The sequence below is a fragment of the Dermacentor silvarum genome, chromosome 1, assembly GCF_013339745.2.
Source record: "Dermacentor silvarum isolate Dsil-2018 chromosome 1, BIME_Dsil_1.4, whole genome shotgun sequence".
Classification (NCBI taxonomy): domain Eukaryota; kingdom Metazoa; phylum Arthropoda; class Arachnida; order Ixodida; family Ixodidae; genus Dermacentor; species Dermacentor silvarum.
In genome coordinates this window covers 341,816,129-341,840,671 of record NC_051154.1, presented here as the reverse complement: position 1 = coordinate 341,840,671, position 24,543 = coordinate 341,816,129, and the positions used below count along the sequence as shown (strand labels likewise).

At 46.4% G+C, this 24,543-nt stretch overlaps 1 protein-coding gene across 1 annotated transcript in view; it reads left to right on the top strand.

The window, feature by feature from the left end:
• LOC119444229 (hemicentin-2-like) overlaps window positions 1–24,543 on the top strand; it is a 111,143-nt gene that overhangs the window by 40,515 nt on the left and 46,085 nt on the right. The window contains exons 11-18 of the mRNA XM_037708660.2: window positions 4,178–4,305; window positions 7,180–7,333; window positions 10,658–10,987; window positions 11,532–11,711; window positions 13,222–13,335; window positions 15,504–15,806; window positions 17,560–17,687; window positions 21,011–21,134. Coding sequence (XP_037564588.2) covers window positions 4,178–4,305; window positions 7,180–7,333; window positions 10,658–10,987; window positions 11,532–11,711; window positions 13,222–13,335; window positions 15,504–15,806; window positions 17,560–17,687; window positions 21,011–21,134 — 1,461 coding nt within the window. The remainder of the gene's footprint in view (window positions 1–4,177; window positions 4,306–7,179; window positions 7,334–10,657; window positions 10,988–11,531; window positions 11,712–13,221; window positions 13,336–15,503; window positions 15,807–17,559; window positions 17,688–21,010; window positions 21,135–24,543) is intronic.

Here is a 24,543-nt window from a genome sequence, read left to right as displayed (position 1 = left end):
CCTCGTGGCATCATTACAGTGGCCATATGCCTTCTGCACTATCTACAAGCCTACAGTGTGCAGGATTTTTGTGATGAATATTGTTTTTTCTAACATGGCAGGCGTAACTAACCCAGTAATATCACAATATTTTATAGAGCCATCACTGACATTGTGTCATATTGCTGTCGCATGAGCGATAAGTTGTACATGTAGAGGGCGGCACTGGATGCTGGCGCGTGGAGTGCTCATTTAAGCATACACTAAAATGGCTAATGGGTGACTAAATGGGTAGGGTGACTTATGCAGTGGTGTTCGAGTGAATGAAACATTCTTGGGAAGTGTCGGGATATCCACATATCATTGCTGGCTTTTCTAAGACCAGCCTGTAACACACCTTCGAACATTTGCCGTGAAATAACACAAGTACAGCGAGGAATGCAACGACGAGTCTTCCATCGATCCGGCAACGAACTTTCATTTTTCTTCTGTGATGGGCTGCGTGATATTTCATCAATTGTGACGCAGACGAAATGGCAACGATAGCGGTTATTTCAAAAAGCAGCATTCACGAAGCTGCCGCTAAATGATGAGCACACTTCTGTTGAAAACTTGTTAATTTTTTCTCGTTATGAAGCTAGTCACGGGGACGTGCATGAGCACGTAATTTTACTAGAACAGCGGTTATAATCAAGTAAACTAACCAGTCATGTTCTTTCGTAACAGTTTGGCACAAGCAGGACGTTACGTAGGAGACAGAAAAAGGCATCCGACCTGGGAGACCAAACTACGCACCCTACGTCATCAAACCGAGCATTCTACCTGCTATAAGGCGCAAGCGAAGAGATAACACCTGTACTGGGTGCTGTCAAATGCCATTCGTTCTCCGCCGTGTTCGTCTCGTGCACCGCACTGCACGTTGATAGACACGTGAAGGTTAATATAGGTAGGGTGACTTACGCAGTGGTGTTCGAGTGAGGAGGGATGGATGATTGGATGCTGTAAGCATCCCCTGTGAAACTGGGTGAGGAGTTCTTCTTATTTTGCCTAATGTTCTACCTTTCCTTCTTGAAAAAAACAGAAAGAAAGACAGAAAACACACACACACACGAAGAATTCCCAGCATCAAACTTTCTGAACCACTACAGGAAACTAATTTTGTTCTTGTACGCCTCCGTTGTTTGCGCTCTCCCTGCTTTTCTGCCACCAAACCTCCAATCACCTCTTACTAATCTCTATTGCGAACATGTTTACTTTCCGACTGCTATCCCTGAATCCAAGGGCTTCAAGGACGCCAGAGGAGCCTAAATTGATAGCTGGATAGGTATCTTCACATTCTAATAAATTATGTGCCACCGTTTCTTTAGCTTTACCGCAGCAAGAACATGCTGCTTCTTCCCTGGTGTACCTTGCTTTACAACTACGCGTTCTAAGGCATCCTGATCTCGCCTCTAAAAGTAAGGAGCATCCCTATGAGTTATCATAAATTGTTTCTTTCCTTATTTTGTTTTTTCCCTCTTAGACAGTTACTCATAGCAGGCTTCTTTTTCATTACCACCACCCATGAGATTGTCTCAGCCTCTCTGACTTTGCGTTTGAGAGAGAGAGTAAACTTTATAGAAAAGAGCACACGAGCGAAGGTGGCTCTTCCACTGTGCAGTGTGGGGTCCCCTCAGTCCAGGAGTCCAGCGGCGTTAGCGGCCCTTCTCGCTCGGTTGATCAGGTTGAGCTGGTCCGTCGAGTCGGAGCTGGACAGCGCTGCCTCCCATTGCCGTGTGGTGGGGTGTGTTATGGGTGTGAGCTGGGGTGTTCTTGCGCAAGCCCATGTCATGTGGTAAAGCGTTGCACATTGACCGCAGTGTGGGCATTTATAGGAATACATCGCAGGGTGTATGGTGTGCTAGAGACTAAAATGTGGATATGTGTTTGTTTGTAGTTTTCGCCATATTACGGCTTCCTCTCGTGTCAGGGCATTATGACGTTCTTTGTTGCCATGTTGCTTACTATACTGGTTGCATACTTGCTGGGAAGCTTCCTAGTTATTTTCCTCCACTGTGAGTCAATGTTATTCCTATAAATACCTGAACGCTCTCGCAACCCATTTACTTTCTTTCATATTCTTCAGTCGGTCTTCAAAATCATTTTCACTCTTAGCTTCCATCACTTCAAAATTTGTCCAGCCCATATCAACCTGCACGGCTTCATTTATAGTCTTGCCGGGTGCGCTCAACCAAAGGCGGTCCACTGACCTTTGGTTGCCATAGAGTCCTGATTGTAGCCCTGACTTCAAGCAAACAACCACATTTTCAAATGTAAGTCCTGGATCCATTACACCTTCCCACATACCCTGGAGCACTTGGTATCTATTGTAACCCCATAGCACTCTGTGTTTAATTATGTTTGCATTTCTCTTCCCCTTTGCTGTTCTCGTTTTTTCCTGTGTTTCCAAACGTGATGCCTGCGACTTCAGCGCTCATCAGCATTTGTTTCCCCTTGTTTTCTGCCAGATTCGCAACTTGGCGAATCAAACGCGTAAACGAAAATATCAGGGAAGAGTGATTGAGAATTTATTTATTTATTTATTTATTTATTTATTTATTTATTTATTTATTTCAGTTCAACGTGCATCGCGACATCTCTCGCAATCAAACAAACGATTAAACTGCAGAAACATCTTCTTTCTGAACAAGTTGAATTCAAAGGCCGGATCGCGACAGGCGGCGCTTCTTTGACCAATCAGACAACGTTTCTTTATCACGACTTTATCGTAATGAACGAAAACGATGAACACCCATAACCCTGTGTCGCCAATACACTTGTCGAGTTTATTCACAAAATTCTCTCAAGACATTAACGTTTTCTCGTGGTTTTCAGCTCATACGTGTGCAGCTTTAGTGAGTCCAATAACATTTGAGATCTGCAGGCGGTACTGTCCTTGTCAAGCAAATAATTTCTGCAGAAATCCGGCCACCAACCCACTTTGTGGTTCTGACCGCGGTGGAAGGTACAAAATATATACAAAGCATTAGGGCGAATATAAATTGAAACAAAGCAAACCTAAATACATATCTAAGTATATTTTCAAAGTAGAAGATAGTCAACATAGATGTGCACTTAATAATGGTAGCAATTTAAATATAACCCTTAAAAATTGAATTGCCGAGAGGAATTTATATATGGCACGCAATTCTTTTTAGCTTGATACACGTGGTTGCTCTAATCCATGGGAGTATATTTAGGATGACGATTGCTGAAATGCAGCAGGGCCTAAAAGAAGCAGGAGGAAATGGCATTCATTAGTCTCAAAACAACCCACGCCTCCTTTGTGGCCCACCACATTATTCGTGTGTTGCGCAAAAGCGGCAGCAATAATTTTTCGAGGAACACTCCTCCCATCTGCTGTTTTGGATTGTAACTTTGACAGAAGTAATATAGTTTTGCGAGTGGGGAAGGCGGTGTTTATTCGACGGATAGGCGGCGTGCCCTAATGTATACAGCCTTAGGGGCCTAGGTTAATGCAACCTGTATGTCGTGGTGTCAATAATGCGTGTATTTGTGCTTTCCGCATAAATGAAACTCCCTGTTTACAATTAAGGGAGATTGTCTAAGAGTCGGCTGTCGCAGGCAAAATGCATTATTGGAATATACCGTCAAACATAAATAAATTAAAGCAAAAAAGAAAAGAAAATAACGAGCGTGACTGAGGAGTCACAAGCGTATTAATTCGTACGTTTGAGTGTAAAGCAAGAAAGCTTCGTTCACATGAACTCGGCGTGAGCGGGTCGTGAGCCGGTAGTTGTGCTGGCCCTACCGCGTTTACATGAATTTTGCCAAGCGGGTTGGCCTTGTCAACTTACCAGCGGATTGACAACACTCGCATCGGTTGGTGCGACCCGTTATCTTTTACATGAGCCCGACGACCAGACCTCGACCCGACTAGACCAGACTTCTTTGGATTCGCATGTACATTTCCTGCGGCAATGCACGCAATCCTGTAAGTACGACCAAGCATGTCTGCCCCGCAATAAAACGGCACATGGATTTTCAAGCGGAGGCGAAGCTGACGCAGAGTAATCTGCAGAACCCTTCACTCTTCTGATCCTCGTCTCTTCCTTTCTCCTACGTGAGGGGAAGGGAGCAAGTCGGTAAACACCTCATCGTAAGCGTTTAGCACACACGGCGTGTCGTATCAACGCAGTGCCGCCGCGCCTAGTGGCCGACAAGAAGCAGCGCGTCTGGCGCCTGTCCCAGGGAAGCGACGTTCAGATGGAGTGCTTCGTGTTCGGGCGCCCAACTCCTCGCATCATCTGGTACAAGGACAACCAGGTAGGTAGGGGGGGGGGGGCATTGTCTTCTTTCATTGGTATTTTACTGTGTGTGTGGGAAGCTGGTCTGTGTGGTCTACACACACACACACACACACACACACACACACACACACACACACACACACATGCACATGCACACACACACACACACACACACACACACACACACACGCACGCACGCACGCACGCACGCACACACACACACACACACACACACACACACACACACACACACACACACACACACACACTATAAACAGGGTGTCCCAGCTATCATGCAGCACGATTTTTAAAAAAATAGAGGAACGGCGTTACGCAAAGCAAACCTAGTGAGTATTGTTTCCAGTACAGTGGAGTAGCCGCCAGTATTTTTTTCGTTACTGAGATTTAATTAAATATTTGTAATTAATAATCTAACTCGAGAAGTACTGTCCTAATTATCAAAGTGTCAATGAGTAAGTTGTAGAGCAACATGAAAAACTCCCGATGCAGCTTTCTGTTTCTCTGTACGTGCTACATAAAAGTGTTTTTCCGAGCATGAAAGAAGCCCGCGAATACACGCAAAGTGCTTCGAGCGGCCAGTCGTGCGGCAATTCTGCGTGTATTCGCGGGCTGCTTTCATGCTCAGAAAAACACTTTTATGTAGCACGCATTGAGCAACAGAAAGCTGTATCGGGAGTTTTTCATGTTGCTGTACTACTTTCTCATTGACGCTTTGATAATTAGGACAGTACTCGAATTCAAAGGAAATTAAGTAAGGAACGTAAGGAAAGTAAGTAAAGTAAGTAAGTCATTAAGTAAGGAAATCTATAGCATTTTTTTAACTGAGTTAGGCAAAACTGTCTTCGAGGTTTGGCAGCACTGTGGGACAGTAAACTGAGCACAGAACGAAGACGGAAAGAACACAATCCACAAAGAACACTGTGAGCTCTTTCTGCATAAATGTGTGCATAAATGTGTGCAAAATTCACTCTGTGTGCTGTTTGCCATCAGTTAATTTGTGTCCTACAAACCTTTTTTATTTCGAAACGAGTCACCAATCGGCACTTTCGTATAAGGGATACACTTCTGCTTTTGTTCAATTGAAATCGATACTGTTTTTTTAAAGGTAAGTGTTGCTAGATTTTTTCACACTGCACTAATGGTCGATGATTGAGCGTGAACGCAAAGCGAGAGCACAGATAGAGAAAAGTTTTCTGCTCAGTGATTTCATCGATTGGCAATATACCCATTTTTGCAAACTGTTTCATACCTTCCCTTTGTGCATTTTATGTCACTGAATTGTAACTGACTGGCCTTTGTTTATTCTTGCTCAGTCGCTGTAAACATAGCTCGCTTTTGTTATCCTGTCAGACTCTATGTTGCTCAACTAGACGGCATGGATATACCTCTGTTCCCTCAATGCAACATTCTTTTCAGAGCGCCTCTATCCATTGTTTGTTTTTTGTATTTGTTTTTTCTTAGCCTACTAGTGCACACATACGTACTGAAACGGAAAGATGAAATGACGAAAGACAGTTGTAGTGCTATTTGAACAAAAGTTTATTACAAAATAGGCATAACACTCAAAAGCAGGCTAGCAAATACTCACAAGAGTAGAATGAAAAGGACCTCATAAACGCTGATTTGACTGTTTTGCTTTTTGTTTTACTTGTGTCCGTGTCTGCGTGCCTGCCTTTTAGTACCAGAATCCTTGCCAACTTGTCCAACTTTCAGTCGTTCTAATGATGCACACACACACACACACATTTAGAGAGAGAATCTGCGCAAAGCAGCAACCGCATAGTCATCTTCGTTGTCTGCAGCAGAGTTTTTCTTAAGGCTTTGTAGCGGTTCACAATAACGGTTGAAATAACGGTTCACAACTACACACCTCGGCGTGCGGAATAAAATGTCCTGTTGCGCATATTCTAACATTGTTACAGTATTCTCTATGTCTGTCGTTCTTGAAGACAATGTCTTCCTTGCTGACTACATGCGGGTTTTTCATATCTGTGATATGGCTATCTTAACCTCTTACAAAAGCAGGTATTTTAGTTACTTTCGAATCTCGCAGCGATTAACAAAAGTTATCACAATGAAAGTCTCAAATAAAGAATAAGCGCTAATTAGTCGCAGAGTCGGTAAAGTTTAACGGTACGGGCGTAATTAGAGCCAATATTAGAGCCAAATTAACCACATTGCATCACAGACTGCATGATCTCCCTCCGGGATCGGCCCACCAAGCCTCTTGGTAAAAAAAAAACGCGTTGCAACCGAAGTCGGCCCGAAAGAAGACAATTCGAAATACACCCTTGCAATTTTTAATATCGCGTGAGCGTCGACGGCTCGGTATGTCAGATGTCAGCGGCCTTGTAGCGGTAAGGAGCACTTTTGAAGGAAATATAGGCGCAGAATACATTGAAACTGGAAGGCGCCGACCCCCCCCCCCCCCCCCTCACCGCTACAATGTCGCTGACACGCCGCGCAGTCGACGCTTGCATGATATTATTAAAAGATGGCAAGGGTGTACGTGCGCGTAAAAAAAGAAATAGAAACGAATGAAAAAAACGCGGCTTGAGTAAAAGAAATGGAGGATCCGCAAAAAAATGTATGATCTCATAATGCTACGAAAACAGTAATGCAAATAATACAAAATAAATCACTCAAATAATGCAAGATTGCATCATCTTTAATGCCCCCAATTTCAGTAGATATAGATGGATATACCCTGTACGGCGACCTTGCTTTCTTTCACGTCGACTTTGGTCGACACGCTTTCCTGTGTTTTTCTTTCTGTGTTTAGCATTATTTCGATGTAGTGCAGAGTGCGCACGAAGCTTTTGCTCCCGATCCAAAGCACCCCTGCTTTTTAATTCGCACATTTTTGCAGGAAGTGACGGAGAAGCCGGGCCGCGTGAGCCTGCTGCAGGATGGCCAGACTCTGTACGTGACGCGGGTCTCGAGGCACGAGGCTGGCCGCTACGCATGTGCGGCAGAGAACGTCGCCGGAAACGTCACCGCACAGTTCGAGGTGCACGTCCACAGTGAGAGAGCCCTTCTCTGATATGCGCGCAATCCTGCACGAGGGTCCAGGCCCGAGGCCCACCCACATGCTCTGCCACCGCTGAAAAACGGCACTTGTTTGGTCACTTGTTTTGTCGAACGGCACTTCTCGATGTCATTCCAAGATCTATATAGACCTTTCTATCGAGGGCTCTCCGGGCCCCTCCAAAATACCTTCTGGTGTGCTGTGAACCGGCGCCAGACCCTGCTCAACATGACTGCAGAAGCGACAGCAAGTTCGCTTTTTATGCTGAAGTGCAGCCGCCTAGAGAGGAGGTGCTGTCTCCCTTCGAGAGACACTGAATTGTTGAACCTTTCCCGAGACACCCGTGCTAATAGCTTAACGGGCGATGTGGCTTTGAAAATAACTTCCTTATTTCTTCATGTTTTTTGACGAAAATTGGCGCACATGTTTAGAATGTCTCCCTGGTGTTTCCATAAAAGTTTCAGATACCTTGAGCACATTTTATTGAGCACATTTTCTCCCTCGAGCTTTCTGGAGGTCCGGGAGAGCTTGAAAAACGCCATGGAAGGCTCGTTGAATATTGACTGCACATCTAAATGCGTGCTAAAGGTCGTGACAGTCTTGCTTTTTATTTTTTTTACAACACAAATTTTTGGGAGTGAAATTTTTTAGGTTAAAAACCTTCACATCAAGCAAACTTTCGGGGTGAACGAATAGCAACATCATAAATTTATAAAAAATCAAGATAAAAGTGAGGCAAGCCTGCACTCGGTCGCGCAAAGCTTAGGCACAGCGATGCTTACTGGCTGCTACTGCTAGGTATGAACTTGGTTGCTGCTAGGTCTTAACTTGGTTTAACTTAACTACGCATGTAGGAAGATATTCTCGAGCGATCATTTTCAGAGGTACCTTCCCTTTCGCGACATTTCGCGTGACTAGTGCTGGACGCGTGGGCGCCTACGAGCGACAGCGCTCCTGGCATGCCACAAACGCAGGCAGGCTAGCCAAGTTTGGTACAGTACCAAGAACGCTGTCGCTTGCCGACGCCGAACGCGTTGGCTAGATTTCGTGTGACTAGCGCTGGACGCGTCGGCGCCGATACGAGCGATGGCGTTCCTGGCATGTCACAAACGCAGGCAAGCTAACCAAGGTTGGTACAGTGCCAAGAACGCTGCTGCTTGCCGACGCCGAACACGTTGGAGGCTAGCCGCTGGGTATCAATCGGCCAGCTTCGCTGTCTCTTGAGCTTTGCGCGGCCTAGTGCAAGCTTTCGCCCTTTTTTTTCCTGGCTCAGCGCGCCGCGGAGAGAAGAGAGGCAGGGGTCGGGAAAGCAGGGAGCTGGCGAGGAAGCGGTCTCCTCCTCCTCCGGGTTGCCATGGCTACCACGGCTACGCACCACAAATTACGGCTGGCTTAAACAGCGTCGCTGTTAAAAGCGAGGTTGTCATGACTTGCACTGTAGCCCAAGGAACGTGACAAACAAAAACAGTCAAAATACGCTAAACGGTAACAAAGACATCAGCTCCACAACCTGAGCAGAAAGGCAAAAAAACTGTTTTGAGAAAATCGCTCTCAAAGTTTCACCTTCTCTTTAGTTCTTTAAAAGGCACCAACCAAATTTGTAGTCTTTGTTGCGTTTTGTGAAGTGAGGCTTCTTGGTCATGTGGCCTCTGGCTTGGTGTGCCTTCATCCCCCACCCCTTTCTTTGTAGGGAATTTTTTGCTGCTGCTCTACAAAGAGCGTGGTGCCTGGGTTTCAAACCAAGTAAGGTGCTGAACTCTGTTAGGGCATGAATATAGTTACAGTGTTGTACCTGCAAACTGCATCATTGATAGCAGTCTCCAGTGCAATCAGTGAGGCATTTTTATGTTTTGGTAGAATCGACGATTTTACTGAATGAACGCTCTCAGCAGCCTTCACAGTCAAATTCTCTTGACAATGGCTGTGGCACTTAGGATGAGATAGCTACTCATAGATATGCCACTGCTAGGTGCTTTCCAGCTTGTACTTTTGTATGATGCCTCACCTATGCAGCCAGGTGTCTCTGCCAGCCCAAAGGGCCTAGTGAACAGAGCTCATGATGAGGTTCTCTTTATGAAGGGGTTGTATGATAGATATTGTTACAATATATCGTGACAATATGATATTAGAATCGATGCGCCATGTACTTGGTCGCGGGTCCGATGTGCGTAATGGCTTTCCGTGGGTACGAAAAGTCGATGCTCAATGTGCTTAGTCGTGCAGTCCGAGGTGCCGACGAGCGAAATGCCTAGCCGCGGGCTCGAAGAGTCGACGATCGATGTGCTTAGTCACGCAGTCGGAGGCGCCGATGCACGAAATGTTTAGGCGAGGGTCCGAGAAGTCCGCGCGCGATGTGCTTGATCGCCGAGTCGGAGACGGCTACGCGCGAAATGCTTAGCCGCCGGTCCGAGGATCGCGTGCGCGAAGTCCACGTCGCCGATGCTCGGAATGCTTAGTCGAGGGTCTGGGACGTCCACAAACGGAAGCATCTGTGACAATACTGTGGTGTCCGCGTAGCACCCGTTTTGACACTCGTAGAGATTACGGAAAGGGGAGACTGGAGACTGTCCAGAGCTCACGAGGTGCAAAGAGCCTAGCAGACGACGCAAGCGCCGGACCAATGGCGAACCGCGCTTGTGTCACGTGGCGGGCGGGGTCAATCGGAGATTCCGGCACGACCTTCAATCATTTGCTTTTTGTGTGCTTGTTTCTGTATGGAGAAGCCAGCTGAAGCGGCCGACTTGAAGACGGAGAAATGCTGTTTCCGACGAGACCAAGATGGCGGTCCTCGGTTGTCTGTAGATATCGTGACTTGAAAAACGCTGATTTTTCGTGATTGCCGCGAAATGTTTCGCCACCTTGACAGATAGAATACATTTTTAGAGCACTTCTGTGTGGTTTTCAGTGATGATATTTCAGAATCAGATAGAAAAAGAGTTATAGAAACTGAAAATGTGATTTAAAAAATTTATTTCTTTGGTCATTTTTGCGATGCGAAAGCCGCGTCCCCCCTTAGATGCTGAGGCCGAACAATTGCCATACGAGCATGCTGGCTTTTTGTCGCCGTTGTGGATTCCTCCTATACTCGCAAAACACGAAGCTGCAAGTGTGTACGCACCTTCACTGTAGCATTCTTCTTTCTGCTCGTGTACTTTCATTTAGGTGTGTGTTAAATAATCCCGCGCGGGCAAAACTACTTCGGAGCCCTGTCCTTCGGCGTCCCTCAAAGCGTTGAGACTTGAAGCCTTGTTAAATTAGTTTCTTTTTTTACACCACTGTGTTGGCACGCAGCTTGCAGTGACAGCCTCGCTCTCTGCAGGTCCCCCCGAGATTGAAGGAGACTCGGCTGAGACCGAGTCGTTGAGCGCCCAACTGGGAGTGTCGCTGGAGTTGACCTGCGTTTCCACGGGAGATCCTGAGCCAGTGGTCGCTTGGGTCCGTGAGGGTGTCGCGTCACAGCAGCTTTTCTTGACAGCCCCGTCTTCCGGTGTTCCCACTGCCTCAGATCCCTTGATCAGGGTCCACGGTCATGGACCGCGCACCACGCTCGAATTTAAGCGCGTGCGAGCCTCAGACGCCGGCAATTACACGTGCGTTGCCACCAGTTCAGCAGGAGTTGCGCAGAAGCGCTTCCTCATCGACGTGTCCGGTAAGTGACCGACATTATGTTCTACGCGATAAGTAAATTACATAGCACATATTTTGCATTTCTATGAGCGCAAAGAGCTGGAAGCTAGTTTGTTTCCTATATTTGCACTTCAAGGCTATTCCAGATGACCGTGACTGGGGAATAGCGTTTCCGGCATCTTAAAAATGAAAGCAACATTTTTGCGAGGAAAGTAAACTACAAATGTCCCTTCACCTAGAAAATTGATGGGAATAAACATGCCAGTACGTGCAATACCAACGCCATCCATAGCAGTGAGCAGCGTTGGAGTGTATGGTATAAAATTTAATTTTCATATTCACACCAGCTGTAAGTAGGCTCTCCGTTTAATGCTTTTAAGCATGCCAACGAAATATGAGATCAGTGGAGTACACTTCCTGATACTCTGTCATTGTCTGCGGTCTATTGCTGTTCGTTTTGTTAAGAAGTTCACGTGCTCGCTCATGTTTAGGTGTTTCTACCTGGAAGCTGTGGTATGCGTATATACGTCGATTCATTCGTTCATTCATTTTCGGCTTCGTTACAGTGCCAGCATCCATAACGAAGCCCAGCGAAAAAGGCCGCGAACTGAGCGTCGCCCTAGGAGAGAGTACGACGCTCGAGTGCCGAGTCACCGGTTCCCCTGAGCCCTCGCTTCGCTGGATGAAAGATGGCGCACCGCTCTTCGCCAACGATCTCCAAGAGTCGCGCTTTACTTTCCTCTCAGGTAAGGCGATGGACTGTGGATGCCACCCAAGGGACCGACCCGAGTCTTGAAGCCGAATAGCTTTGATCGAGGGTATCGACGAATTCGAAACATATACCTTCGTATACGTTTTTGTAGTGTGCTATTAGAACAAATTCAAAAGCGAATAATTCTAAAACGACTGGTTTGCGTCATTTCGCTTCCAGGTTCGCCGACATTCGTAACACTGGCTTGATGTATTCTACAAAGTGCACATTTAGACCAACACTGCGCTTAGGAACCGGCTGCATGGAGCGATGAAGCGTCGCACTTCCGTGTAATTACGCGTAGGAGGCGTAATGACCAGCTTTTTTTGTGCACATTTCGATTTTTGCTAACGACACGTTAGTAGGTCACATTCACACGACCAGCACTAAAGCTTTTTCCGGTCACCTGTCTCATCTGGACTGTGCGCAGGTTCTGTTTCTTTTGTGAAGCACTAATTAGGCTAACCTGAAAGCTGTTGGTCTTAGTTGCGATAACTTTGTCCGTTTGGACTTTGGTATAGAGAACTTCTCAGTACAAGAACTGGTCAATTGCAACGATGACATCATTTTTGAACACTACACTGAAGCCATTTTCTGATTATTATTCTTGACGCCTTCTTATAGTCCATGCATGTGTGCCTCAATTTCACTGTTTTGTTTCGAGATAAGATGCTGGGGGTTATCATAGCAACAGAAAAACTCAAACGCATCTGTATGTGATCTCGCACCTGTAAATTGAAGGACCGTCTCTGGCACTTTTGTGTAGGGTCATATTTGTGATAAAGCTGTGTCAGAATAACTTTCCCGGTGATAACAAAGTGGCAGAACAGTGTTCGCTCAAGCGTCTGTTTCGAGCTCTGGCAAGTGCCAAAATTCTGCGGTCCATTGTGTCGAAGTCATCGTTCGGCTGCTAGTCCTCTGATAGGAGGACATCGCAATAACCATGGAGGAGTGAATATTCCGGTCAAGCAGCCTTAAGAAATACGTGTAGCCCCAGTGTGGTGTTGAATTCAGCGGTGACTTTAACAGACCCGACATCTTTATGTTTAGAAATACCATTACATACGCACATGGAAATTCATGCCGTTCACGGTGTTTCTGCCGAGGAAATAGGTCCTGTCAAGTGTGTCTGCCAGAGGTCAATAAACTTTGCCAAGTGTTTGCGTTCACGGCAAGCTGCCTGCTCCTAGATACTGGACATCCCTCGGTAACGCAGGGTTTGGCTGTCTTCACTACGAGCGAGCTGGTCGGCTTGCACCGATACTGCTATACCTTGTTTTACCTGCAACGATGCGAAGCTTATCTGATTGCTTAATAATGCTGAAAATATAGTTATTTGTAGTATTTCGAAGCTGGTGTACACCGATGATTTCATCTTGCTGAATAAATGTGAAGCAAAGCATCGCGCTTATCATGTTGCACGCTCTTTAAAGCGTATTTCCAGGTGATACATTGTAAGCTTGTGTGTCTAATATGGCATGATGAACATTTTCTTGTGGTTCAAGGCGGACAAAGTTTACTGGTACAAGTTGCTACGGCTTCCGACGCTGGCGTCTACGAGTGTGAAGCGTCTAATCCTGGAGGCAGCGACGAGCTTCAATATGTTCTGTCTGTCATTGGTAAGCATGGGCATGCACACATGTATAATAAATTTGATTACTACCTTCGGATCTGGTTCTGGCATTGGCACATCTCGTTTACATGAGTATTTAGCGTTACAAATTTATGTGTGTCCTTATGTGTGAAACAAAGTGAGCAGTCAGAGACGTGTTGGACCTGCTGTATATACATATAATATCTAAATTTCAGCCATTATATTTTCTATTACATACAGCTTGACGTCTGGTTCCTGCCACATGTCCTTTAGTTCGTCCTTAGAATGGATGCCCATGTATGACATATGACTCTGCAGGATGCGCAACCCATGATACACTTCAAGAAGAAGAAAAAGAAATTCCTATAAATGGTGTAATACCGCGTCGTCTTTCATTGTCCCGCGTTCACATTGAAGCACTAAAATTACTCCTATACGTTGATGCTCTTGAATAGATATGCTGTACACCTAAGCCTTCATCCAATCGTATTGGTTAAAGGTTGTGCTTGTAACAGGCCGATGTTCACTGCACTAAAATGAAAGTAGACGGGTACAGTACATGTATCTTTCGGAGCAACCTGCCAGCTAACCATTCCAAACTTTGCGGAAAGGCTTATTTTATTTTTGGATTGTTCCCGCTAGACGCGTTGCATTGGGTAATTCACGAAAGTTTACTTGCTGCAATTTTTTTTGCTTACTTGTCAAGATCACACCTCTCTGAACAAAATTTCAAGGTACAAAACTCACGAAGGAGCCCGATTTTCTTATCCGTCACTTGAGCTCAGGAATTGAAGGGCTCAGTGAATAGACAGTAGGCGCTGATTAGATTAAATTTTGCAAGGGGACTAATTGGAGAGATTCAATCCATCTGTTTTCTGCTACTCCATTTCACTTCTATGTGAGCTAAGAAGCTATGAGTGTTGAAAATTGCTTCAATAAAATGTTTATCGACATGGAAAGGATTTAAACAGGAATAAATAGTGAAGGCTGTGTGTCACACTTCAAGACACGAGGTTGTGAAAAACAAGTTCAAATCCATCCGCACTATCATTTCTATAGGTTGAACGATACAAAGAAGTTTCGCACAATTTACCACGTCCTCCTTGTAGTATCTGAACAAGGCCATAGTCCGAGAAGTGGCCCTAAAGAAAGCGCATTATTCCGCATTGCCCTCACCTGGCTCTATTTGCGTCGCAGGCTCGGTCGGCGTTTTATCAGTACCAGCGCCCCGGTCGGCGCGAACGCTCAGTGTGCTTAACGATAGGAGCACGCAAAGGAGGTGCATGCAATTCAGACACCGTCGAGTTCCGCCATACTGTCGAATTCGCCGTCTTGTCCGCTATGATCGGCCCACACAGGGTACAGCCGTACGCGCTTCCATCGCGGGAACGCTGATCTGTGTGCGTGCATAGCGTCTTGGAAGCATGCACACATGTAATGCGCGAGCCAGCCGCATACACGACGCAGCCGCCCAGTGTAAACCATTTATACGTGCAAACTACGTAACATTCATACTTGATTGTTTCTCGGACTAAATGTACGCTTGATTCCGAAAGGTACGGAAAGCTCTATCCGTTGCGGTAGCAACTGTGTGCTGTGCTATTACCAGTTGTCTGCTGCAACCTTCGATATGCTTAGTAGAATGGTTCAATTACTTATTATTGAGCGTATTTATGAAAGAAAATCTTCATTAAACATCGTAAGGTTCGTTGCAAAGTACCTGAAACAATAGTCCTATATCAGTTCAATTTCTGTCGCACGCGGAGCCTTTGAGCCTCTCTTGTTATTCGATCATCTGGCTTTCAGCGATTCTGAACAAAAAAGGAAATACATGAAAGTAACTTCTTTACAAGACAGCTGATTCAATGTTCCTCAACGCGCGAAACGTCATCGTAATGAAAAGCGTTGTCTTTAGGTATACATAGTTGAGAAATGGTTAGCTCTGTAATTCATTTTGAAGTGACGCCCAGGGGAAAGATACTAACGTCTATACAGGATACATTGCTGGGGACGGAAGAGTTGCCTTCAAGTGCAGGCGTGCAGTGTTTCTAAATTTCCCTGCCCGTACATAGTAATTCTAGGCGTATACTGTACGGCGCGAAAACAGGCGTCTGGCGTTCAGTCGAGGTGTCCTTCTCCAGACAATCAAGAACGCTCAACGCGCCACTCATTTCTTCCTTTTGCTGCGGCCAGAGCCACCGGACTTCGGTGCCAAGACGGGTACCACCGACGTGCTGATGGCGAGACAGGGCGACGACGTGGTCGTCCGCTGTCCGTTCCTCACCAAGGACGGGCAGCAGCGTTCGGCGGTGTCCACCACCTGGCGCCTGGATGGCCGCTCCCTGGCGCCGGACAGGCTTCCCGCAAACCTGGCTCTGGCTGCGTCAGACGAGCTACGGGTGAGCCACGTCCAGCCCGAGGACGCTGGCTACTACACGTGCACGGCCACCAACGCGGCGGGGGAAGCCAGCTTCACCACTTTCCTGGACGTCCTGGGTGAGCGAGGCTTTGCAGTGTGTATATATATATATATATATATATATATATATATATAATATACGGTGTGTTTGTATGAAGAATTTACGCAATATCTAAAAATAGCTGTTCTGAAATAAAAGGATGGTTCCTTTGGAGACGGCCGTCCATGGTAGCGACCACGCGGTGACAGGTGATACGTGAAAATTAGTCACTCATTAACAAAAATCACGTCACTCAGCAGCGGGCAGCCATCACGCTGCGACGCGCTGGCTACCCGTAATACTAGTACACTGTACCCCTAAGCAGAACGTCGCTGACGTTCTGCGAAAAAGGGCAAGTAAGCAGAACGTTGCCTTGAGGGGCGCGGGTTTACGCTCGCTGCAGCCTCCCCGTTTTGGTTTCGGGCTCTCTGATAGCCGAAATTTGTCGTGCCACAATTCTGCGGGTAATCGCATTTTTGCAAATCCAAAAGTTAATATGGCTTGTACGGAAAGCTCGCGTCAATTTCCCGATTACGATAGCCCTACTGCCATTAAACTTTTAAAATATAATTAAAGGATTTTTGTTATTTGTGACTCATTACCTGATATTACCCGTCACCCTGTGGTCGCCACCACTGCGGGCCTGTCTCCAAAGGCCGTTCTTTTGCACGAAAGCGGAACGGCATAGACAACGTCATGAATGCATGTTACATAATGTTTGCGAGGTTGATTAGAAGATGCGTTCGTCTTCTTGTTCTCCTAATAAACCTGTTTGCATAGCTTCTAGACGCTGAGGGCACTTTCGTGCAAAAGAATGTACTTTGATCAAACTGGCAGATGCATCAATGAAAGACTAAAGGAGCATCAGTATAACGTCACTAGAGTAATCTCGGCCCTTTCGGGCATTAATTGCCTAGATTCGGGCTGCAATCCCGTGCTTGAAAGTTATTCTATTTTGTATAGGACTCATGGCAGGAAAACAAGGGAGATTGTGGAGGCCTATGAAATTGAAAAATTAGAAACAAGGTGCGTAAGCAAGCCTTCAGTGTCGCTATTTGAAGAAGAGATATGATTCTCCTCGGTTTATCGCTGTAAATATTGCAGCGTGTTTTAATCATGTCTTAAACACGTGCCCGGTTCTTCGATGTGCACCACTGAACGTCCTTTTCTGTCGGTTTTGTTCCCCTGGTTCGGTATATATTTATTGGTTCGTGCGAAAATAAACATCTAGAGTTGAAAGTAGCGCTGTCTCCGTGTGTCTGTTTTATTCTGCGCCCTCGTTCAGTCGCGCTTGCACATTCTATCACGAAAGTTGCTGTTGCATGTTTAGTCTACAAATCTGCTGAAGCAAAGATGGCAGAGGCGCCTTTCCTGGTCAAATATTCGCGCCATCACCCAGCCCCAGCCATCCAGCAAGGCAGATTGATGCCCGATTATTATTATTATTATTATTATTATTATTATTATTATTATTATTATTATTATTATTATTATAAACATCGCTAGTGGCGATGCGATTATGTCCCTATATTGAAACTTTCGAGGAAGTTTCGTGATCAGAAGAGAAGTATTGAAAGACCCTCGTATTAGTTTTGTCTGTAATGTAGCATACAAGTATTATGAGCTAACATTGTTCCCTATTATTGGCGAGGAGATTCATTATTGCACAGTTTGACTGTGTAATGGCTTATTCGTGGTAAGGCTGTTACAGGAGTCACAGTGACGCAAGGAAATGCTCCGGGATAGCGTCGAATCAGCTGTCGACCTTAACCGCTTCTTCCGATTTTCAGTGCCGCCTTATTTTGAGGAGCCAGACGCCGAGGAGATCTACGTCGTTGAAAGCGGCAGCGTGACGCTGGAGTGTTTTCCCCGCGGAATTCCCGAACCAGTCCTCTCCTGGTCGCTGTACGAGAACAAGGCGAGTGCCGGGCTCACCATACGCTGGTGTCTCCTGACTAGCTAAAATACGACTCCATCACTGCGTTTGCGCGCATTTCTGTGCGCGATTCCACAACTGTGAAAACCTTTCAATTGCGTAGCTTGCTCAATCGTTCGTGGGAGTTGCAACCAGTGCTTAAAGTCAGGGTGGCCCCGGTTGGTGTCCCCTCCCTCCATTTTTTAAGGAGGGGCTCGCCCCCCTTTCGGCAGGTCAACTGTGGCACTGCGGCACCCATTGGACAAGTGCTGGAGGTGATTTTATTACCAGTAGTGCCTTGTGCGAGGCAATTCTAACTCTCCATTTTTTCGATTGATGTTTTAATCGCAATTAATAGGTTGATGTGGCATGAGCAAATACACGAAAGCAGGTATTGTCGTACTGCTCCACGCATTTCCCCGAGGCACTGCACGTGACGGTCACCACCCTTGTTTGACCAAGATTCTTGGAACAGCATAGTGTTTCATGAGCCACCTAAGCGCGAAGCTTCGTGCTCGTGGATTAGTGTAGGTTCGCCATGGTTTCTTTAGCTAGGTTATCAGTTCGTTTGCATTCGTTTAGTTGTGCATTGTGAGTGCTGTGCTGTACCAAAGACGCATGCATTTGTTCCACTCCTGTAGGCAAGTAGGTGTGAAACCATAAAATGCATTGTACTGTCCGAGGTGGTCAATGAAGCAAGTCAGCTTACCTGTGTTTTGTGTTGCAGCGAGACTTATCTGCTTTAAGTTCACATATCTTTAACCCTTTACCTCTTGAGTATTTTTGAAAAATCATTTCCAAAATTCCAATTTTTTTCTAAGTGTTTGATTGAATCGACACATTAAATAAAAGCCCGAAATCCGCTCAGAATAATAAATTTATTGACAGAATACCCATAAATGTTTGTTTAATTCTAGAGAAAGTTGACTTACTACACCGCTTGAAGTTGGATTTTTCAGCGTGGATAAAGTGAACAAAGTGAAGGTGAATATATATATATATATATATATATATTGTGAGCGCTAACTGTGCAGTTAATCATCGTCTTCATGTGTATATACCCATCCTCATAATCATCATCATTTTGTCGGGGTGGTGTTCGTGGGCTGTCTCGCGCTGTGTGTCAATATAAGAGTTCTGCCTTCGTCCCGGGCGTCGTCTCACAAGTGGTGGAGCTTGCGTTGATATCCCCGTCCTCTTGCTCTACCGGTCACCCCTGGAGCTCCGCTCTGGTCGACGGTTGTGCTCGCCAACACCAGTCATGGCACAAACCAACGCATCCACTGCTGCTACCACCTCAGCTCCTCCTGCTGGGCCAATTTGGTCCGTCACCGCACCGCAACGCGACCCTCAGGTTTTTTTCTGGCCTTCGCATCGAAGACGTGGAAGCCTCGCTTGACCAGTACGACAGGGTGAGCGCTTGCAACCATTGGGACGAGTCAAACAAGCTCCGCAACGTTGCCTTCTACCTCAGGCAGGTCGCGCAAACTTGGTTTTTCAACCATGAGCGCGACTTCCCTGATTGGCCGGCATTTACTGCGCAGCTGCGACAGATATTTGGCACATCTGCTGGGCGCTCCGAAGTAGCGTAAAAGAACCTCGCTACCCGCATACAGGGAGCCGAGGAGTCCTATACCTCTTACATTGAAGACGTTCTGGCTCTCTGCCGTCGCGCTCAGAGTGACATGCCCGAAGGGGAACGTATCCGCCATATCCTGAAGGGCATCAACTCCGTTGCCTTTAACACTCTTGTAGTCCAGAGCCCCACTTCGGTTACTGAGATCATCTCGACATGCCAACGCCTTGTCACGATCTGCGCCTTTCGTCTTCCACGCGCCTCTTGCGACGCTCACCTTACCGACAACGAAGAGTTGCGAGCGCTCATCGGCATCATTGTGCGAGAGGAGCTTCACGGCCATGGCCCAGCCAACACCGCCATTGCGCCTCTGCGCGCTCCTCCGCCCAATTTGCGCGAGATCATCAAAGAAGAACCGGCATCCATGCCGAGTGTCACACATGCCCGGTCTCCTGCGCCTGTTTGTGCACCTACTTACGCCGAGATTGCTTCGCGGCCTGCGGTCCCAGTTCCATCTGCACCTGCCACCGTTGTCTGCGACCCGTCGTGTCATTTCGTTCCGCCCAGGCGACGAAGTGCTCCTGTGGACACCTGTTCGAGTGCCAGGGCTTTGTGAAAAATTTCTTCACAGGTATCACGGCCCATATACCATGCTTGAAAGAACATCTGCCGTGAACTATCGCGTAGCTCCTGTTACCTCGGTTACTGACCGCCGTTGCCGCAGCACTGAAATTGTTCACGTCTCTCGCCTGAAGCCGTATCTTCGGCGTTCCGACCATTTCTGACTCGCTGCCTTACCGGCCGCTTTCGTGGGGGGGGGGGGGGGGGAGTTAGTGTGAGCGCTAACTGTGCAGTTAATCATCGTCTTCATGTGTATATACCCATCCTCATAATCATCATAATTTTGTCGGGTTGGTGTTAGTGGGCTGTCTCGCGCTGTGTGTCAATATAAGAGCTCTGCCTTCGTCCCGGGCATCGTCTCACAATATATATATATATATATATATATATATATATATATATATATATATAATGACTGGATGGTTCAATTGCATAAGCGTATTTAGAAAGATGAGAAGCACAACTTCGTGGATAGCCGCGAGGTTGTGCTTCTAATCTTTTTCTATACTTATATATGAGCGTGCGTGAGTGTGCGCGCATTATACTGGTCGCCGCCCTAATTGGACCCCCCTTCCACTGAAGGGAAACTTTAAGCCCTGGTCGTAGCCAAACATATGTAAACGTGCTCACTGTAGAATCAGGATGCTGCGCAATGTGCCACTCGGAGAGGAGCCCACAAGAGGTCCCCAGGAGCATGGTATATGGTATTGAACAAGTTGGTTCGTAAAACACGCAGCCTTCTTTAAAGCGCGCTTGTGTCGTCGTCTTTCATGTGTTCTTTGTTAAAGCGCATGTCGCAAATTGCAGAGGCCTCAAGTCGGGGGAGTGAACATGGACAAAACATTAAAAAAAATATTATTATTGTTATTATTTTCTGTTAATCATGTTGTTCACCCGACACGGGGTAGGAAGCTGTCTTTTCCATTTCTCACCCTTTTCTAAGCAGAAATTTTCCGTGTTTAAAACGTTCAAGGCATGCCACTGCAGTCGATTTACAACATTACAGAAACGCTGCTTTTCACATGGGTATTGAAGCTTGTGAAAAGCCGCCGCTGTTAGAGATGATAGCGACAATCTAGTGTGGTGCATGGCGCTCCTTATAGGCGAGCCTAACACTTGCTTCCTGCAGCTCCCCGGTGAAGGTTCTTTCTTCAAGCTGCCGAATGCGAGCGCAGAGGACGCGGGCCATTACGTGTGTCAGGCATCCAATGACGCCGGAGTGGCCGAGAAGGACTTCATCCTAGTTGTCCTCGGTACGTTACTTTCATTTCTACGACAGTATACACATGCTAAAAGCCTGCTGCACTGATTCTTATGCAAAAATAGAAGAAAAATATAATAAAGAGAAAGGAGAAAAAGGATTTCCTGGTTCTAAGGGGCAACGACGCGAAGACCTAGCGCGATGACCCTCTCCCCGTAACACAATTGATTTGATACGGGACCAGATTCACAGAGCATATCATTCTTAAGAACGGTTTGTCATTGGCCTGTAGCCTTCAACAGCGTTACGTTCATTCACGTGATTGGCTACAGCCACTTCTTACGAACTGCTCCTTAGAATAGCTCTATATTGTTCAAATTGATGAAAGGGAAATGCTGAATCTTCCTCCACCTGGCAGATTTCCGTGGAACTTATTCGCGATATTCAGCGTACAAATTTTTTTCTAATTCTGTCCAATTTTTTTTGGCTTCCCATAACAAGTTTGCGTGCAGAAATAGTGCGCACAAGTTCATATGCTTTCTAATTACCTTGCAAGCTCACCCTGCTGGAGTTTGAAGTTGGCTTTTTCTGCGCCAATAAAGCGAACGTGAAAATGAATATACAGGATGTCCAAACTATAATGCACCATGATTTAAAAATATGCAAATGCCACATGGCTGGACAAGAACCAAGGTAACGTTGTTTGCCGTCGCTTCGATATACTCAGATTATTTTTTGCATTCCGCCTAACTGGATAAATATATTAAATTAATCAACTTCTCAAATATTATAATTAGTATAAAAGTGTCAATGAAAAAATTACAGAGCAACATGAAAAACTCCCGATACAGTTTTCTGTTGCTCAATACGTGCTTCATAAAAGTGTTTTTCCTAGCGCGAAAGAAGCCCGCGAATACACGCAAAGTGACTCGAGTAGCCAGTCGCGCTGTAGTTTTGCGTGTATTCACGGGTATTCTCATTCGACATACACATTCGCCACATTCTCACATTATTGCTTAATTCGGATCAGTAGTTCAAGGGCGCTATAACATAATATGACTCCAAACTGTTTTGATTCCAAACTATGGACGTCAAATTTACGTAACCACCGACGCAAGCATCGGGCGGTGACCCGCAGCGTTGTCTGAACAACCCAATCAAACACTCTCCTCGTTTATAGGAGGTCACCTTTCTTCGCTTTCAAAACGAATAACATTGTCTACACTCAGCGGTTTTTCTTATCTAATTGGCTGACAAGAGGCGAGGAGCACGCTCTAGTGGAGAGGGTTTTAATGGGGCCGAGCCAGCACAGTGAAAATAGATGACCGCATGAAGAGGGTGGTGCCGACTTCTCCGATTGGTCCGCTTCGCCTTACTTGTGGCTGGTCGAAAATCGCGGCGGCGTGCAACGGAAGGATAACAATGCCGCTAAAACGGATCCTCAGCAAGTAAGAGTTGGCAGAGCGATGTCGTATGCATGCCGAAAGGGCTCGATAACGTTTTACTGCCACGCAAAAAGGTTTATCATGCGCAAATAAATACATGGTCACCGGCAGGTGCGAGTAGAGAGGGCCTGAGTGATCGGCGGGCAGCCATTTTCTATTCCTTTCGGAACGGGGCAGTCTGTAGCTATTCGGAAAATTTTTCAGTTTTGTTCGGCATATTAATGCATTTTTTCGCCTATACGTCACTTTGACGTGGTGAGTAATTTTCGCGGTACTGTGAGGTCGCGTGACAGACAGGTGAAGTGGGCGCAGCCAGAAAACATTTGACCAATAGCAGTGGGCTAATGGTGAAAAGGCGTCGAATCAAGAATGATTATTTTTCTTTTGTGCGGTTTAATCATGCATAATCAGTGTGTACATGTTATATCATATGGGGAGCTGTCGTGGTTGTCGTGACGTCGCGTGACAGACAGGCGAAGTTGGGGGTGGCCCGAAAATGTTTTCACCAATCGTGGAGGCTGATTGCAGATATTGTAATCAAAACAGTTTGGAATCATTTTACGTTATAGCGCCCCAAGTATGGGTGATTCGTAACACGAGTCTTCTTCGGCTGTTTACGTTTTTAGTAAAATAGCAATTATATGGACGCTCCAAGCGCATTTCTGCCGTTGTCGTCGCCGTGAGGTTCTGTATAAAGTGCACGGGCGATAAAATCGTCGCCGTACGCTGTATGTGCGAGTGAAAACATGCGACGGTGAGCCGGTAATCGTGGCTCGCGCACGCAAGGGCTGGAAGCGGGAAGAAAGTGCGCAGTCTTCCAGTCGTGCACAACGCTCCGGAGGGAGGGTAGAAATGTGAAGGGACCTTTACTGCGGCCGCGCGCTACCTCCGGGCCGAAAGGCTCCGGGGAGGGTTGGCAGGTGGAGGGGCCGCGCGCGGTCGCCGGGCCAAAAGGCTTTGGCGCGGGAGCGTGGTGCGCGTTTGGCGCCGCGAGCGCCCGCCCGCGCGGCTGTGTCTTGAAAGCCAAGGAGGGCAGATTTCGCCCACACAGGGAGGGCAGAATCTGCCCTACCGGTGTTTTCGCGGCAATGATCGCGTTGATGCGAGCACCGGCACGAAGCTCAATTCGCTCGCAGCTACTGGCGCGCTGACTCCAGCGATCTGACATCGAGTTTCCGCGCTCATCGAGTGAGATGCATTCATGTTTGCTTGTGCGCGCTTGACACCATGCTTATTAATTTAGCTACTGTGCCTGTGTTTACAAGTTTATACGGCCGATAAAACTACCATCCTTACTAGAAGAGAAACTTGGGCGAGTTGGTCGGAATTCATCTTTAGCAAAAAATAAAAGTGCTGGGTCGTACAGCGCCTGTGTCGTGTTCTTCTTTGTGTCCTTGTCTACCCAGCGCTATTATTTTTTCCTACTATCCTTACTCTGTATAGCTGTCCACTAATTTGCTATCGCAATCAATGCTTCGCCTTTCGGGCGAAACTGCAACTTGTTTAACATGTGATGTGTTCAGCACAGTTCATCTACAGCGTAGACAACGCACTTCTTTTTGTACCAAGGTGACACAGCGAGCCTGCGTAGTGCCAGAAAGAACAAATACAAGGCAGTGAATAGACGTGGGCCACGCCATTTAACATGCCAAACCTTCGTTAAAACTGCATTGAGAGATTAATTTTCTCGGTGTTCTCTTTTAGTTACCGTGTGCACTTCACCGACATTGCAAGATTTGGCGTCGTCCGTGTTGGTTTCAAGCATTTATCTAAGAACACGTGAGACTGAATTCAATTACGTTGGACTGACATATTCTAGAAACACAGTCTCTTATTCAACTCACTTGAACAACGAGTGAAACTAAATAGAAACCAGTAGCGACACTAGCTGCGCTATGCCTTGGAACTCAACATAATTTGTGAACGTATATGACAGAATTTATCTGCTGCTACCTTAATGAATTATTTCATTTCTCCAAGAAAGAATGCAAAATTTGTATTATTTTTGTTCTTGCA